A 15751-nucleotide genomic window follows, 5' to 3' on the forward strand; every position below is an offset into this window, starting at 1 on the left:
TACGTCTGTTGCCTGCAATGGGATACTGGATTGAAGATACAGTAAAGTCAGCAGAAGTCTAAATAGAGATAAATTATAATTATCTAGTAATTTTTGGAATGACCACGGCCAGTTATGACCCATGTGGAAGAAAAGTTTAATCTTGGACAACCTTTTAATTAGTTCTTTTTTCTTCTCTTTACCACAGACTTACTCCCACAGTCACATGGATTTTTTCATGCGTCTGATACAATGAAATGTAGGTGATTCCTGAGACGTCTTTGAAGCCGGAGAAGGAAAAACGTATTAAATGAGTCTCTCCAGTGGCGGTGGATGAACAATATTCCACATCTCTACCCGAGACCCTTCTTTCTCCTGCCTGCTTGGGCTGTAGGTTCCTTGACTTGACCTCATGCCAGCAATTGCAATGAAGATGCAAAGACCTGCACACATAGCAAAAAACAAAGCCAGGACAGCAGACGCCACAGCGGTAAATACTCCTGGAGGCAGGAATTCGGAGAGCTGAAAACATGACATATAACGGTAGAAATCAGTGCATGTTATACTGTCCACAAAGGAGAGATGACAATAGGCCACATAATGCGAATAATGTACAAAGCAAGGACATATAGGCAAATTTACAGTCATCAAAGCAGGGAACAAGCACTGCTCAGTCTATGAGAACAACTATTCTGGATTCCCTATCATACTGATACATGTCTGGAGGCTTCTCGGCATTACTGATGCACTTGTACTCTAGTAATATCTTTAGAATGAATTTCATTAGGGAAACTTATGTTGTTTGGGATCCCCACACTTTACACTTTGTATTATAACTGATGCCTGCATTCATTTCAGATGTATTTATGTACTTGTGATGGATGTCACAGTTATTGTACATAGCTGGTAAGCAAGGATAATGGGGAATGGGCACAACAGGATGGTAAATCGGAGTCAATGAGGTAAGTGTACTGCAAACTTTTCCCCATTTAGACATATCACTGTTTATTTATACATCCCAGAAACCCCTCCAATTGGGTAGATTTTATATGAGCAAACATTCTGTAGATCCACCTTTCACAGACTACATAGTGCAAATACTTTCACGACCATTTCTTTTCATTGTAGTGCAGCAGTTGTTATTTTATTTTCTACCACTAGAGGTCAGCAGTGGACACATATATCTGGTTTAACCAGAACGGTGACAAAAGTTACTATGTTTGAAACAGTGCAGCCTGTTTAGGGAGGTTTTAACATCTGCTCCCGGGATTCCACTTTCCTGCTCTGTTCGGGGAGCAGGAAAGGGGAATCCCTGCGGCTGAATGGCTCTGTCTCTGAATGGAACCAAACAGCGTCAGATGGACTCCATTGACTATAATGGGATTCACCCGCTTTCTGTTCAGCTGATGGATTTTTGGACGGAAGAAAATGCAGCGCTTTTTTTTTTGGTGTTTTCAACCGCATGTGTGACTAAACGTCCAGGCGGAGGTTCCGACGCGGATGTGAACCAGCCTTAGTGGCACTCCTCTGGTTTGGCAGTAGCAGTTTAAAGAGTCTGTACCAGAATTACAAGTTATTCCCTATCCACAGTGTAGGGAATAGCTTGCTGATTGATGGGGGTCTCACTACTGAGATCCACACCAATCCCAAGAAGAGGGGTCCTGTTTCTCCTGTCCTCCTCACCAAGAGCTCTCTGCAAATTCCACAGTGGGGAGGAGAATGAATGGAGCAACAGTCATGCAAGCGGGCTGCTACTCAACTCATTTTCAATGGGGCTGTGGCGATCGCCGAACAGCAAGCGCTCTGGTATTTCCGACAGCCATATTGAAATGAACGGAGTGTCGACCGCGCATGCTCAGCCAGCGTTCCATTCACTGTGACATCACTGCGGGTGGGAGAAGCAGTGATGAGAAGAAGGGGACACAGAACCTACATTTTTAGGATCGGTGGGGGTCTCGGCAATGAGACCCCCACAATATACTTCTTAATGTAAAGAGAGAAGAGCAAAATAGGTAATAATATCAACTGGGTATAGAGTGAAAGTATGGTTTCAAATCTGCATTGGAAGCTCCAGTCGGAGGCTCTGTAACAGGTCTGGCTGAAAATAGCGGAAGGAAAAGCGCTGCATGCCAGGCAGCTGGGTGGAAAGCGGACAGACCCCATTGTAGTCTATGGGGTCCACCCAGCGCTGCTTGTTTCCTTCCAGAGATGGAACCGTTTGGCTGCAGGGATTCCCCTTTCCTGCTCCCTGAGTGCAGATGTGAAACCACCCTAACTTTCATGAATTTAAATCCCTAATACATGTGAGTTTAGCAGACTGGATGGCGGTCTTGATGATTGACAGAACTGCTTGCATTGTCATACATACAGGGAAAGTTGGCAATCTTTGAACTTGGGCATAGCTATAGAGAAAGCAAAGGTGGCAGTCGAACCTGGACCCGTAAACCAGTAATATAAATGGCATACGTGGATGGGGATCCTGATCCAGATTTTGTATTGGAGCAGTAACTACACCGGCCAGACACAAGACAACAGAACTGGATTTATGCAAAATCAGTCATTTGGATGGACGAATAATATGAAGCAAGTATCAACACCAGCAAGTAACAAGGATGCAATAATAGGAACTCACCCATGAATGACAGGAACAGAATGGTGATGGCACTCAGATGATGATGATGGTAATCAGATAATGGAGCAGATGGAGGATGATGATTGTTATAAGATAATGGAGCAGATGGGTGATGGTGTACAGATAATAACAAACTGACAATAGTTGACCCTAAAGGTACCTTTTCAAAGGCTGATAGTCGCCAGAATAATCACTCAAATAAGTGATTTGGGGGACTTTTGGTCCATCTACACAAAGCCCCCAACAGGGCACTAAGCGAAAAGTTATCGCTAGTCGTTCCATTTCAGCTCACTGAAATGAAATGACTGCTGAGCAGATTTTCGCCCTGTGTATACAGCAGTCTCTCAATCTATGACTCTTCTTTACAGTGAATGCTGGTGGGCAGGCTGGAAATATCCCCAAACTGCTCCCCTTCATTCATTTGAACAACTATTGCTACTGTGTAAAGCACTGGAGCAACAGCCCCTGGTACACCTGTTGAGCTTTTATGCACCCAATAGTTTACCATGTAAAGGTACCCTTACTCTAATTTTCCCTATATCTTCCTTAATTTATCCCTGATGATGACCCTAACATCAGACACCACTGTCCCTGAGTAACGATAAAAATATTTTAGACAATGGAGAATCAATAGGACCTAGAGAAGAAAACCAAGCAGAGCAGTGCTGAACTAAGAAGCAGGACAAAGATAGATGCAAATAGGAAAAAAGCAAAACAACCAGCTACAAGGTTAAGGACCAAGGACTGGATTAAAAACAACTGCAGGAGCAAAATTACATTGCCAAGAAATACGAGGAAAAGATACTAGAAGCATAGAAGAAATAGCGTATTGAAATGCACATAGTTTACACTAGAACTAGCACCACACTGCAGAAGCCAGGAATATTTAAAGAGAAGCTAGCCAAGAGGAACTCTTCTCCAAATGAACCTCGGCTGCAGCAATCCGATCAGCTGACCAACTCTATTGGATCAGCAGTGAGACCATTGCATAACACCTGCTACTATATCAAACCAGAAGACAGGAAATGATGAAACTGCAGGAGCATTCCTGTTGATCATAAAAGGGTCCCAGTAACTGCAAATCAAGCCATTGCATTGGGTAATACTACCCTCAGCACAGGAATCCATCCATACAAAACTATAGATCCAGGCTTCAGAACCATACGCAGTTGTTGCAGACATTTAATTTCGACCACCCAACTCCATAACAGCAAGTATCCAGGGTCAGAGAGATATTCCTGGATTTCTTTCCCCTATAAAGAAGGTAGAATGAAGAAAGAACTGGTCACAGATAGAGCTATGTCCTAGGTACTAGAACTTTGATTCCTCCATCCTCATTTTTATATGGACCACCAGCCCATGTAGAGATCAGACATGAAGACCTTCAGCATTTAGCTTGCTAATGGAAACCTCAGTTCCTTCCTCCTCCAAATCTTGCTGCAGTCACTCACAGGATTTTGACCACCTGCCTCCTCAGGACTCTGCCATGGAGGACAGCTTCCTCTCTCTGCCACGTCCAGGTAGTGTAGCCAGGGTTCCTTTAATTTCCAACTTGCAAAACTATGCTTCCAACTGTATCTCTAGGAACATTCTGTGTCTTTGCTATGTTTTTATATCCTTTTCTCTGTTTGCGCAAGGCAATGATCTCTTCTCTTAAAGGGAACCTGTTGCCTCCTATAAGCACCATAACCTGATTTATGGTGTTTATAAGAGAGGTCCCACGAAGTCTGAGGGTGTAATTTTTATACTTACCAGGCTCCCCATTCTCACGATGTCACCCAAGGAAGTCAGCGCTCCTTCTATCAGACTCATTCAATCCATGCACACTCAACTGTTCTGTATGGGAGACCATAAATTTAATACACTGTCCTGGCTTCTAGGTGTGAAGGTAGTCCCCATCCTAGGGTGCCATCTGTCACACCAGGTGAGTACTACTCATATTTGTCATGACATATTCCTGATTAGAGCGCTGTCCTTTTTTCTACTGCTTTGCTTTTGCAACAATAGCAATCAGAATGTAGTTTAGGTGCACATTGGTATTACATGCCAGCAGTGTCATAAATGTAGCACAGTACTGAACCCATCTGTAAATGGGTGTAGTGCAGTGTAGCCAGTTTGTTACAATTATAGTCTACTTTTGATATTATGATGTACAATCCAGATCAATTGAGTTGTCCCAAAATTACTAATATTTTCAATGTTAATGACAAGCACATCACAGCGTTCTCCAATATCTGCTAAAGCCCCTTTTACAAGTCCCAGCGATGATTGCTCTTGTGCATTCACACAGGAACAGTAATTGCTCAGTGAATAGAGGGGGAGCGGGCTGGAGATCATTGTGGTGCGCCCGCCTCCATTCACAGTAAACAGGCAGTCGTTCATAAATGAACGACTGCCTGTTTAAACTGAATGATGCAATGGCAGACCCACAATGATTTCATGGTCTGCATGAAAGATCCGATCAGCGATTTATCTCTGATGGGTCTTTCATTGCATGCGTTTACACTGCCAAATTATCGTGCAAACCACTCGATCTAACGTGCAATTTACATGATAATCGTCCGTGTAAAGGGGGCATAAGTATCTTTTTTTCAAGCAACTTGTAGGATATTTTCTTCCTGACAATATTCAGCAGGAATGCCTCCCATCACTTCAGTAAAGTGGTGATTCTCCGGCTCGGGTTTCAGCTGCGTCGGAGGATCAGCAAGTGGTTCACATAGTTTTCAATGGGAACCCGCGCATCGCACTCACGTGTACATTACACGCCATGCAATGTGTTTTCCTTTCCCATTGAAAACAATGGGTGATGTGTTCCAAGAAATGTGAAAATATAGGACATGCCATGATTATTTCATGGATAGGACTCCATTCAAAAGAATGGGGTTCATATTCGAGCGATGTTCTCGGCCATGTGAAAACAACCTAAATATGAGAGAAGGTGCCGCATACAACGCATTAGTCTGAGAGCTTTATCTCCAGTCACCAAACTCCGCATTCTTGTGAACAAAATATGGACTGTATTGGATGTAACCTTGCTTTACCTACAACTACAAATGAAAGTGAGTTTTGTCTTTTTACCCTTGCCCCGATTCCTGGAGCTCCTTCCCACTAGGGAACATCTGCACTACGCCACATGCTGACCCGCCCTCCCGGAGCAGAAACTGCAATCCCCTTCAACCTTGTTTGTAGCATGACCGGGTGGGAGTACAACTATCCAGCTGCCCCTCATGAGTGCTCCTGGGCAGCTCCCTGTGCCACTCACCAGTGATGCCAGCGGGTATTATCCTTCCTCTAGGGTTTGCCGGTCATGTAGATAAGCCACCCCAGCACTCTGGCAGTGGGCACTGACTGTAATCTCCTATTAATATACAAAGGGGGGGACAGACTGCTGCTAATATAGTGACCCAGTACATCATCCTAGTCCCCTCAATAAATGTCACACACGCATGCCTTATGTTGATCCACTGTGCAAACCTGTCTTGTTATTTCCAGTTTGTGTTTTGCAGAGCTGCAGTGCTTGAGAGGTTCATATTTTCAAAAATCCAATGCCTGCCTGTAAATGTATCAAGTATGTAATGTCACAGGGTATGAGAGGAGAATATAAATAAGGATGCCTGAGAGCGGGAAAGGGTTCTTGTCTACCACCTAAGTTCCACCTAACACAGAGCCACATGGAGGCACCTTCAGCCTTTCTGTGCTGAAGATGGAAGAGGAGGAGAGATTTCCTGTGCTGCTTGTGAGCTGGATGTAAATAGAGTGAGCCCCCAAGAGTGAGAGAGCATTTGTAAGTAACTACTTTCTTTCAAGGCCAGTGCAGAGGTACTATCTGATCCTCTAATTTTCCTACGCGACCGTCTGAAGTCAGGATCCCCCTGTAGAGGTACACCCTTTAATTGTCACACCCACACGTCTCCAAGTCAGGGTGGAGGTACTGCAAGATAAAAAAACTCAGTTCACACACGTACGTCTTTGAGCTGATGAGACCCATGTGGAGGTACTATGTTTTGCTACTTATTTGCCTACACTGTGAATTCTGAAACTGAGCTGCCTTATATTTTCTGTTTCCAAGTTTTCAAGTAAAGTTCATACCGGGTTCTAACCGTTCCTAGAGACCCGTGGTACTCAGACCTGTCTGTGGCTGAAGCTATTATCCACCGTGGGTCATACCAGTGTGTGTAGGAACGGTGGCATCACCCGTGACAATTAATCCCGTTATTCCTGTTTATTTGGGCATTCCCTATCCTAGGAGTGTCCCAGGTGGCCTGCAGCGATACTCCGGCCGTGGCTGGGTGTGTTGTTCCGGGAAGGAGACTGGTAAGTGCCACCGTGACAGATCAGCATTTTACGCTTCCAGCTCCCCACGTGTGTCAGCTGTCTGGGGTCTCCCTATGGGACGCTGCACTAATACATACAGTTAGGGCCAGAAATATTTGGACAGTAACACAATTTTCGCGAGTTGGGCTCTGCATGCCACCGCATTGGATTTGAAATGAAGCCTCTACAACAGAATTCAAGTGCAGATTGTAACGTTTAATTTAAAGGGTTGAACAAAAATATCTGATAGAAAATGTAGGCATTGTACACATTTCTTTACAAACACTCCACATTTTAGGAGCTCAAAAGTAATTGGACAAATAAACATAACCCAAACAAAATATATTTTTTTTCAATATTTTGTTGCGAATCCTTTGGAGGCAATCACTGCCTTAAGTCTGGAACCCATGGACATCACCAAACGCTGGGTTTCCTCCTTCTTAATGCTTTGCCAGGCCTTTACAGCCGCAGTCTTCAGGTCTTGCTTGTTTGTGGGTCTTTCCGTCTGAAGTCTGGATTTGAGCAAGTGAAATGCATGCTCAATTGGGTTAAGATCTGGTGATTGACTTGGCCATTGCAGAATGTTCCACTTTTTTGCACTCATGAACTCCTGGGTAGCTTTGGCTGTATGCTTGGGGTCATTGTCCATCTGAACTGTGAAGCGCCGTCCGATCAACTTTGCAGCATTTGGCTGAATCTGGGCTGAAAGTATATCCCGGTACACTTCAGAATTCATCCGGCTACTCTTGTCTGCTGTTATGTCATCAATAAACACAAGTGACCCAGTGCCATTGAAAGCCATGCATGCCCATGCCATCACGTTGCCTCCACCATGTTTTACAGAGGATGTGGTGTGCCTTGGATCATGTGCCGTTCCCTTTCTTCTCCAAACTTTTTTCTTCCCATCACTCTGGTACAGGTTGATCTTTGTCTCGTCTGTCCATAGAATACTTTTCCAGAACTGGGCTGGCTTCTTGAGGTGTTTTTCGGCAAATTTAACTCTGGCCTGTCTATTTTTGGAATTGATGAATGGTTTGCATCTAGATGTGAACCCTTTGTATTTACTTTCATGGAGTCTTCTCTTTACTGTTGACTTAGAGACAGATACACCTACTTCCCTGAGAGTGTTCTGGACTTCAGTTGATGTTGTGAACGGGTTCTTCTTCACCAAAGAAAGTATGCGGCAATCATCCACCACCGTTGTCTTCCGTGGACGCCCAGGCCTTTTTGAGTTCCCAAGCTCACCAGTGAATTCCTTTTTTCTCAGAATGTACCCGACTGCTGATTTTGCTACTCCAAGCATGTCTGCTATCTCTCTGATGGATTTTTTCTTTTTTTTCAGCCTCAGGATGTTCTGCTTCACCTCAATTGAGAGTTCCTTTGACCGCATGTTGTCTGGTCACAGCAACAGCTTCCAAATCCAAAACCACACACCTGGAATCAACCCCAGACCTTTTAACTACTGAATTGATTACAGGTTAACGAGGGAGACGCCTTCTGAGTTAATTGCAGCCCTTAGAGTCCATTGTCCAATTACTTTTGGTCCCTTGAAAAAGCTATGATTCCTAAACTCTTTCTCCGATTTGGATGTGGAAACTCTCATATTGCAGCTGGGAGTGTGCACTTTCAGCCCATATTATATATATAATTGTATTTCTGAACATGTTTTTGTAAACAGCTAAAATAACAAAACTTGTGTCACTGTCCAAATATTTCTGGCCCTAACTGTATCTATTATATTATCTGCCTGCTGCAGGACTGTATTTCAGATGAAAACCTATTTTTTTAATGCCGTAAAACTCTAAATGTGAACAAACCCCTGGAGGCACATTAAACTGTGTTAAGCCACGCCACATTCACTTTTTTACTTTGACCGTATTTTTTGTGAGAAAGGTGGCAACCCTACCTGTAGTGTTGCCTCTGGGCACTCCGTATGTCCAATGACCACAGTAGATGATGTTTAAAGGGGTTGTCCCGCGGCAGCAAGTGGGTCTATACACTTCTGTATGGCCATATTAATGCACTTTGTAATGTACATTGTGCATTAATTATGAGCCATACAGAAGTTATAAAAAGTTTTATACTTACCTGCTCCGTTGCTAGCGTCCTCGTTCCCATGGTGCCGACTAATTTTCGCCCTCCGATGGCCAAATTAGCCGCGCTTGCGCAGTCCGGGTCTTTTGCTCTCTTCAATGGAGCCGCTCGTGCAGAATGCCGGCTCCGTGTAGCTCCGCCCCGTCACGTGCTGATTCCAGCCAATCAGGAGGCTGGAATCGGCAATGGACCGCACAGAAAAGCTGCGGTCCACGGAGGGAGCAGACCCCGGCGGCCATCTTCAGCAGGTAAGTATGAAGACGCCGGACCGCCGGGATTCAGGTGAGCGCTGAGCGGTTTGTTTTTTTAACCCCTGCATCAGGGTTGTCTCGCGCCGAACGGGGGGGGGTTTAAAAAAAAAAAAAACCCGTTTCGGCGCGGGACAACCCCTTTAATGATGCCTCATAATCGGCACTAGAGGAGTTTTCAGGGTAGAATACCTCTGTAATTCAGCATGTGAGAAACAATGTTTTCTCCCAGATTCAGTATCAATCCATGCGGGGAAAAAACAACTCTGCACCGACGCATTGCAGGCTATGGGTAATTAATGCACCTGTGCAATATGGCTCGTGTGCATGAGGCCTTGGCCAAAGATTTGCAGTATAAAGCATTTAAGTGCAGACACACATCTGTTCTACATTGTAACACAAGACGTTGTGTATATGCAGCCAGTGTACATTGTGTCACTATTAATCTGTTTTCATATATTTTGCTGATTTCTGCTTATTTAAATACTATTTTATGAAAGTAGTATTACTGTTTCAGCAAATAAAGGCTATGTATTGGTATTATGGAAGGTTATACAATGTGTAGTGACCCAGTGCTGGTTCATCTTAAACCTTAGGGAGACTGTGACACCATATGCATTTTTATACAGTATTTGATTATATATCTGTAGCTCCAGTATCTTTGTCTGGCCTTGGCAATTAGGAAATCCCCTGCCATGGGTCTGCCGCTCTGTGCTACCTGAGCCCTGATTGGCTTGGGAGGGCTTGATCTAAAAGGTGCTAGAACCTTCTTGTAAGGAGGAGGTAAAATAAGACCCTGCACTTCCTGTTGGTTCAGTTCACAGTTCAGAAGAGATTTCAGATGAGAAGGAATCTCAGATGAGAGAGAGTGAGAAGCAGGAGCAAAGCGGCAAATGAAGTAGCTGTTCCTACTCTGCTGATGCAGCATATGACACCTGATGACTGCAGGATTATTGCTAGCCTGTGGAGGCCAGCAGGAGAGAAGCACGTCTGGACTCGACCTGACCTGAAATGGACCCCAAGGCTTGGATAAGGTACAAGTGCTATTGTGAGGAGATACAGGCCAGTACTAGTACAGGAGAAAAGCTGGGACCACTTATAGTAAGTCACTCTGATTAGGCTATTGTCAGAACTATAAAAACTGATAATTTTTACCTACACCTGTGGGAGACTGGGCTTATGTACGTCCGGGGTATAATCATCTCATGTGATGATCGCTCAGGTTCTCGCCTCGTTACAAGTAACATCTCTAGTAAATGTCCGTGCCTGTATGACTATCACATGGCCAGCACAGACTTTAAGGTAGCAAGCAGAATGCTTGACAATTGTGAGGAACTAATAAAAGAGAATATCAGAAAATGTTTATACATTTGATAAAGAATAAACAGTACTTGTGGAAGCATTAAAAAAATAAACATCTAATGATTTATCCAGATCTGGACATATGATGTGATGACCATGTTGGTTATGATGGCAATGACAAAATGAAAAAAAGATCGGAAAACACTGAAAGGAAACAATATAGATTTTAATATACAGAGAATACATAACAGAAGTATCACAATAACAATACAAACACACAGTACAAAAAGAGATGAAAACACAATGAAATGAAGACAGAATGTTTTAGAAGACAATCATGTTACCAGATCAAGTTCTCTTTACCTTTGAAGGATTTTGCTCATGTCGGACTGAGGTGCCTAGAGCCCACCAGTAAGCTTCATTCTGGGGGGCATTGTACAGCTACCCTCAGTCAGCAGAAAAAAACTACAAGATAACTGCTTGGGTAGTCCTTCCCCTTAGGTGATCTTGAGATGGCGGGGCCTTCTGCTGTGCCTACATATGAATGCTTTGCTGCCTATCTGTATGTAGTGCAGGATTAAACTGTTCCAAGCACCATTTGTGGGTGTGGGAGGCTGGGGGTGCAAAATACTTCATTTGGGCAAGAAAAATAAAAAAAAGCACACATAAGGCCTCGGTCAGACGAGCGTGTTTTATGCACACCTATAGGAGTGCAAAAAAATATGCGCAGCTCACATGTACTGAAAATGCATGAACGGGCAATGTTTCATATGCCTTCACTGGTGCTGCTGCGCTTAGAGAAGTGCAGCCACTCCAGGAGGAGTGAGAAGAAGCCCCGCAGTGCTCCAGGTTTTCCCCAAAGCAGGGAGAGTGAGCGGAGCTATGAGGGAATTTCCCCATAACACGGAGAGACGGAGCATGGCAAAGGGTTAATCCCCTATTGTTCTGCTCTCAGTCCCTTGCTATTGGGAAATCCCCCATAGGTCTGCTCACTCTCCCTGCTATGGGGATTTAGGGATTCTATGTGCAAAACATAGGGGGCGGGGCTAGAGGGTGAGCCCAACACCCTTAGGGGAAGCCCTGTAACCCTGCCCTACCTTCTCACAATAGGGAAATCCTATATGGACAGAGGCGGGGGGAGTCTCCTACTGCCCCCTGCTGCTGGGGAATTGCCCAGCAGGGGGCAGGAGGAATACCCCACTGCTTACAGCGGGACATTTAAAAGTTACTTCTGGCCAGAAGCACCTTTTAAATGTTGTGCTGTCAGCAGCGGGGAAGCTATTCCATGCGCAGGAGTTTCCATTAACTTCTGCCTCCCATAGGAGTCAATGGAAACTCCTGCCCATCGCGCACCAAAGATAGTACATGTCCAGGTGCGTGGCGTTTTGCGCCCCTAGTTCCACACATATGAACACTTCTATAGGAACCCATTGGTTCTCTTAGAAGCGTTCATTTTGTGCACTCAAAAAGCACACTCATCTGACCAAGGCCATAGAATGTGAGGAATTAGGCTAAGCAGCACATGTGAAAAGACTTGGGTATACTAATAGATCACAGACTGAACATGAGTCAACAGTGTGATGCAGCAGCAAAAAAGGCAAACTCAATTTTGGGATGTAGTAAGAGAAGCATAGAGTCTGAATCATGTAATTGGGTCAGGGGCCCACCTGCAATTCACATACTCCCCATTGAGTCATTTTGAGGCTGGATTTTAATACTTGGCATGTGACAAAGTGACTTGCATTGTACATTACTGGTAAGCGAGGCAGTGTAGTATTTATTCTACTATCGTCTTATGTTAGAAAGCTTGGATGCCTTAAATACTGGACCAGCACTGCACAGAAGCAGTGCCTCAGTCACTATATCACTACTGTGAGATGCCTATGATATAAACTGTTGATGTTAGCGTTATTTTAATCCCTTCTTCATATAACTGTTGCTAAATGGAATACTTAATTAGACATTTAATTTGGTTAGTGCTCAAACACTAGTGACTTATCAAACTGTGTTCTATAGAGAAAGCAGAAGTGAAGTGTTCATGTTTTTTTCATGGATGGAGTTTTATACTGCCAGGTTCCAGCCCATCTAGTGCTTATTTCCCACATCCCCATAGGCTTAGAGAGGACCTGTCACTACGCCTGACATGTCTGTTTTAGTAAATACTAGTATTTCCCATAAAATAACATTTCTGAAGGATCTTCTCTTACACCTTTGCACTGTGCTGTCCCTCTATTATTCCACTTAGAAATTAATGAGTAAGGCCGACTGCACACGGCTGCGTCGGATTCCGCATGCGGGAGCCTGCAGCGAAATCCCGCCTAGGCCATAGCTGGCATCCATGCGTACCTGTCATTTTCTTCTTTTGTCTGTACTGCGGATGGTCCGCACGGCTCGCTGTCAGACATGCGCAGTACAGATGTTTTTTAAGTGCTTATTTTTCCTGTGGCATCGCTAGGCGATGGCGCAGAATCTGCGACCTTTTCGTAATGTCAATTGCGGAAGGGCTGCGAGTAGGATGGCTTCGATTGACTTCAACGGAAGCCATCTGTTAGGTGTGTGCTTTTGGGACCTGTGCTTCTACAGGTTTCCATGAGCACAGCTTCACTGGTAAGGGTTAATTAAGCTGGCTGGGTATAGAGTTCCTCCCGCCAGCCAATCCCGGGTCTGCTGCATATATATATATATATATATATATATATATATATACATATATCCTGTTTCCTGAAAATAAGACATACCCTGAAAATAAGACGTAGCATGATTTTCCAGAATTTCTGAGGATGCAAAATGATTTTTCAGGCTTTTTGAGGATGCTTGAAATATAAGCCCTACTCCAAAATTAAGCCCTGCTAACAGTTAATTAAAAAAGTCAATTTAAATAGTGTCCACGCAGCTATATATGTAAAAAAGTTAAACCTTTTTGAACTGTGTATGTATTATGTGTGTGAACAGTGTCTTGTCCAGTGTCTGTGCAGGTGGCCAGACATTAGGTGTGGACAGTCCTGTTCTGTGTGTATTCTGTCATGCATGCTAGCCCTAGTGTGTTGGTGTGAATTGTGTCCTGTCCTGCTGGATCATTTATCATCTCTGGGCTAGTTGGGCCCTGAGGTTCCAGTGCGGGGTGATTGCCCTGTTTAAAGGCAGGGTTCTGGTGGATGTTGTCTCCTTAGAGTAGGGACCCGCGAGCCAACGAGGAGCCTTGAAGTGGCTTGTGGGCTTAAATGTCTGGGCCAATCCATGAACTAATATCTCGTACTTTTATAGCAATTCCATCTGTTATGTGTGCAGATATACAAGGTGAGTGTTTTGGTCATTTGTCAGTGCTTGTTATGTATGTCCGTGATTCCAGTTCCCAGTATGCAGTTCACTGTCTCGCTTTTCTAGAGCATGCTACGAACGGCATTTGCTGCGGATCCGCGCTGCGGATGTGCTAGGGCACCCTCAACTGGTAACACCCATTTGACAATTTACTCATTTTAGGAGGCATAACAGAAGAACAGCACAAGGCAGAGTTATGAGATAAGATGCTCCAGAATTATCCTATTATAGGGAATACAAGTATTTATTAAAGCAGACATGTCATGGGAGATGATATGGTTTCCTTAAAGCAAAACTGACCCTTGCACCATATTAATCATTAAAGGGATTTGGTCATCAGGTTCATATTGCGGAAACCATAGGCAGCATGAACCAAGGACAGGGATGCCTGTTGCCCCCGTGTGTGTTTTATTCTAAAATATTTTGTTCTGAAATACCCTTTGACTTGGAGCCAAGCTCTGAGTCATGGGGCGAGCCGGGTAGGCCTCTCCACACCAGCTGCATGTAGAGAAACAGCTTTCTCCCTATACACAAGCAGGGAGAGGAGCAGTCAGTCTTCATGCAGGAAGAGGCTGACATGGCTTGCCCCCCGTGACTCAGAGCTCAGCTCCAAGTCAGCCTTCAACAAGACAAATTTCCCTTTAATATTACCACATCTTGAAAATGTCTGACAGGTCAACAGCCGACTGCTCCCAAGAATAGGCGTACCCAGTCCACGTCCCCTGTTCCCAGCAGAGAAGTAGATGGGCATGCGTGATATTCTCCGTTAAAGGGGTTGTCTGGCTATTTTTTGCAATTTTAATGTCAAATGCAGATTTGGTAAAATAACAAATCAAGCAGTACTTACCCATCCTCAGCCCCCGCGATTCAGTACTGCAGTCCTGCTGTTCTTCCGGTCTCTGTTGACAGCAGAAGTCAGATGACTGCTGCATGCCAATCAGAGGTTGTGCCATCACCATCCGTTCTCCTTGAATTATTATTTTACCACATCTGCACTTGACAATAAAATTGCAAAAAGTAACCAGATAACCCCTTTAAGTGTATATGGGAGACATGGAAACAACTCTATTAATGCCCTAAATGAAAGATAGATGCAGAGGCGTAACTTGAAGCTCCCGGGCCCCAATGCAAAACTTGTAACAGGGCCCCCAACTATAATGCTTTATTCGTAGTACTGGATTCCCTATATGGGAAGAGAGGCCTTATGGGCCCCCTAAGGCTCCTGGGCCCGGGTGCAACCGCATCCCCTGTATCCCCTATAGTTGCGCCCCTGGATAGAAGTATGATGTTACCACATGTGGCTCACTGCTAATTCCCGGGTGGTACCTAAACTTGCTATTGTTTCACCTGGGAATTGCCAGGTAACATCTGGCAATTTTTATCCCTGGAGCCGTCCTGCCATCCCAGCTCTCCAGATCTTAATGGAAGCGGTTCTCAGCGCTGACCACTACTATCTGCTTCCATTCCATACAGGGTCTTTTAGCGCTGACAGCAGACACACGATCAGTTGATCAGTCGTGGTCCCAAGTAACAGACCCCATCCAATCAATTATTGATTGAGGACAGGTCATCAATAGAAATAGTTCAGGAAACTCCTTTAATAAAAAGTTATGACTCTGAGCGTGCCACTTAATTTGTCCCCCTTTCCGTTCTTTAAAAGTTGGGAGGTATTTCATTAGCAGTGATCCGCATGCAACTTTAGCGGATCGATTGCAACATGTTACGAGTACACTGACCATCAATTCCCCGCTGCTGCAGGTAATACTCTTTGGTATATAATAACATATTACAGCTCGGATCCTGACTTCGTAGTAGACTTCTAGCTGTGTTTGATTGCAAACCACCATCTGCTAGTCCTCATAGT

At 44.4% G+C, this 15751-nt stretch overlaps 1 protein-coding gene across 1 annotated transcript in view; it reads right to left on the bottom strand.

The window, feature by feature from the left end:
* Positions 1-226: 226 nt before the first annotated feature.
* Positions 227-15751, bottom strand: part of CRB1 (crumbs cell polarity complex component 1) — a 55769-nt gene continuing 40244 nt past the window's right edge. The window contains exon 14 of the mRNA XM_066594991.1: positions 227-501. Coding sequence (XP_066451088.1) covers positions 286-501 — 216 coding nt within the window. The 3' untranslated portion in view covers positions 227-285. The remainder of the gene's footprint in view (positions 502-15751) is intronic.

The sequence above is a fragment of the Eleutherodactylus coqui genome, chromosome 3 (assembly GCF_035609145.1).
Source record: "Eleutherodactylus coqui strain aEleCoq1 chromosome 3, aEleCoq1.hap1, whole genome shotgun sequence".
NCBI classification, from domain to species: Eukaryota; Metazoa; Chordata; class Amphibia; order Anura; family Eleutherodactylidae; genus Eleutherodactylus; species Eleutherodactylus coqui.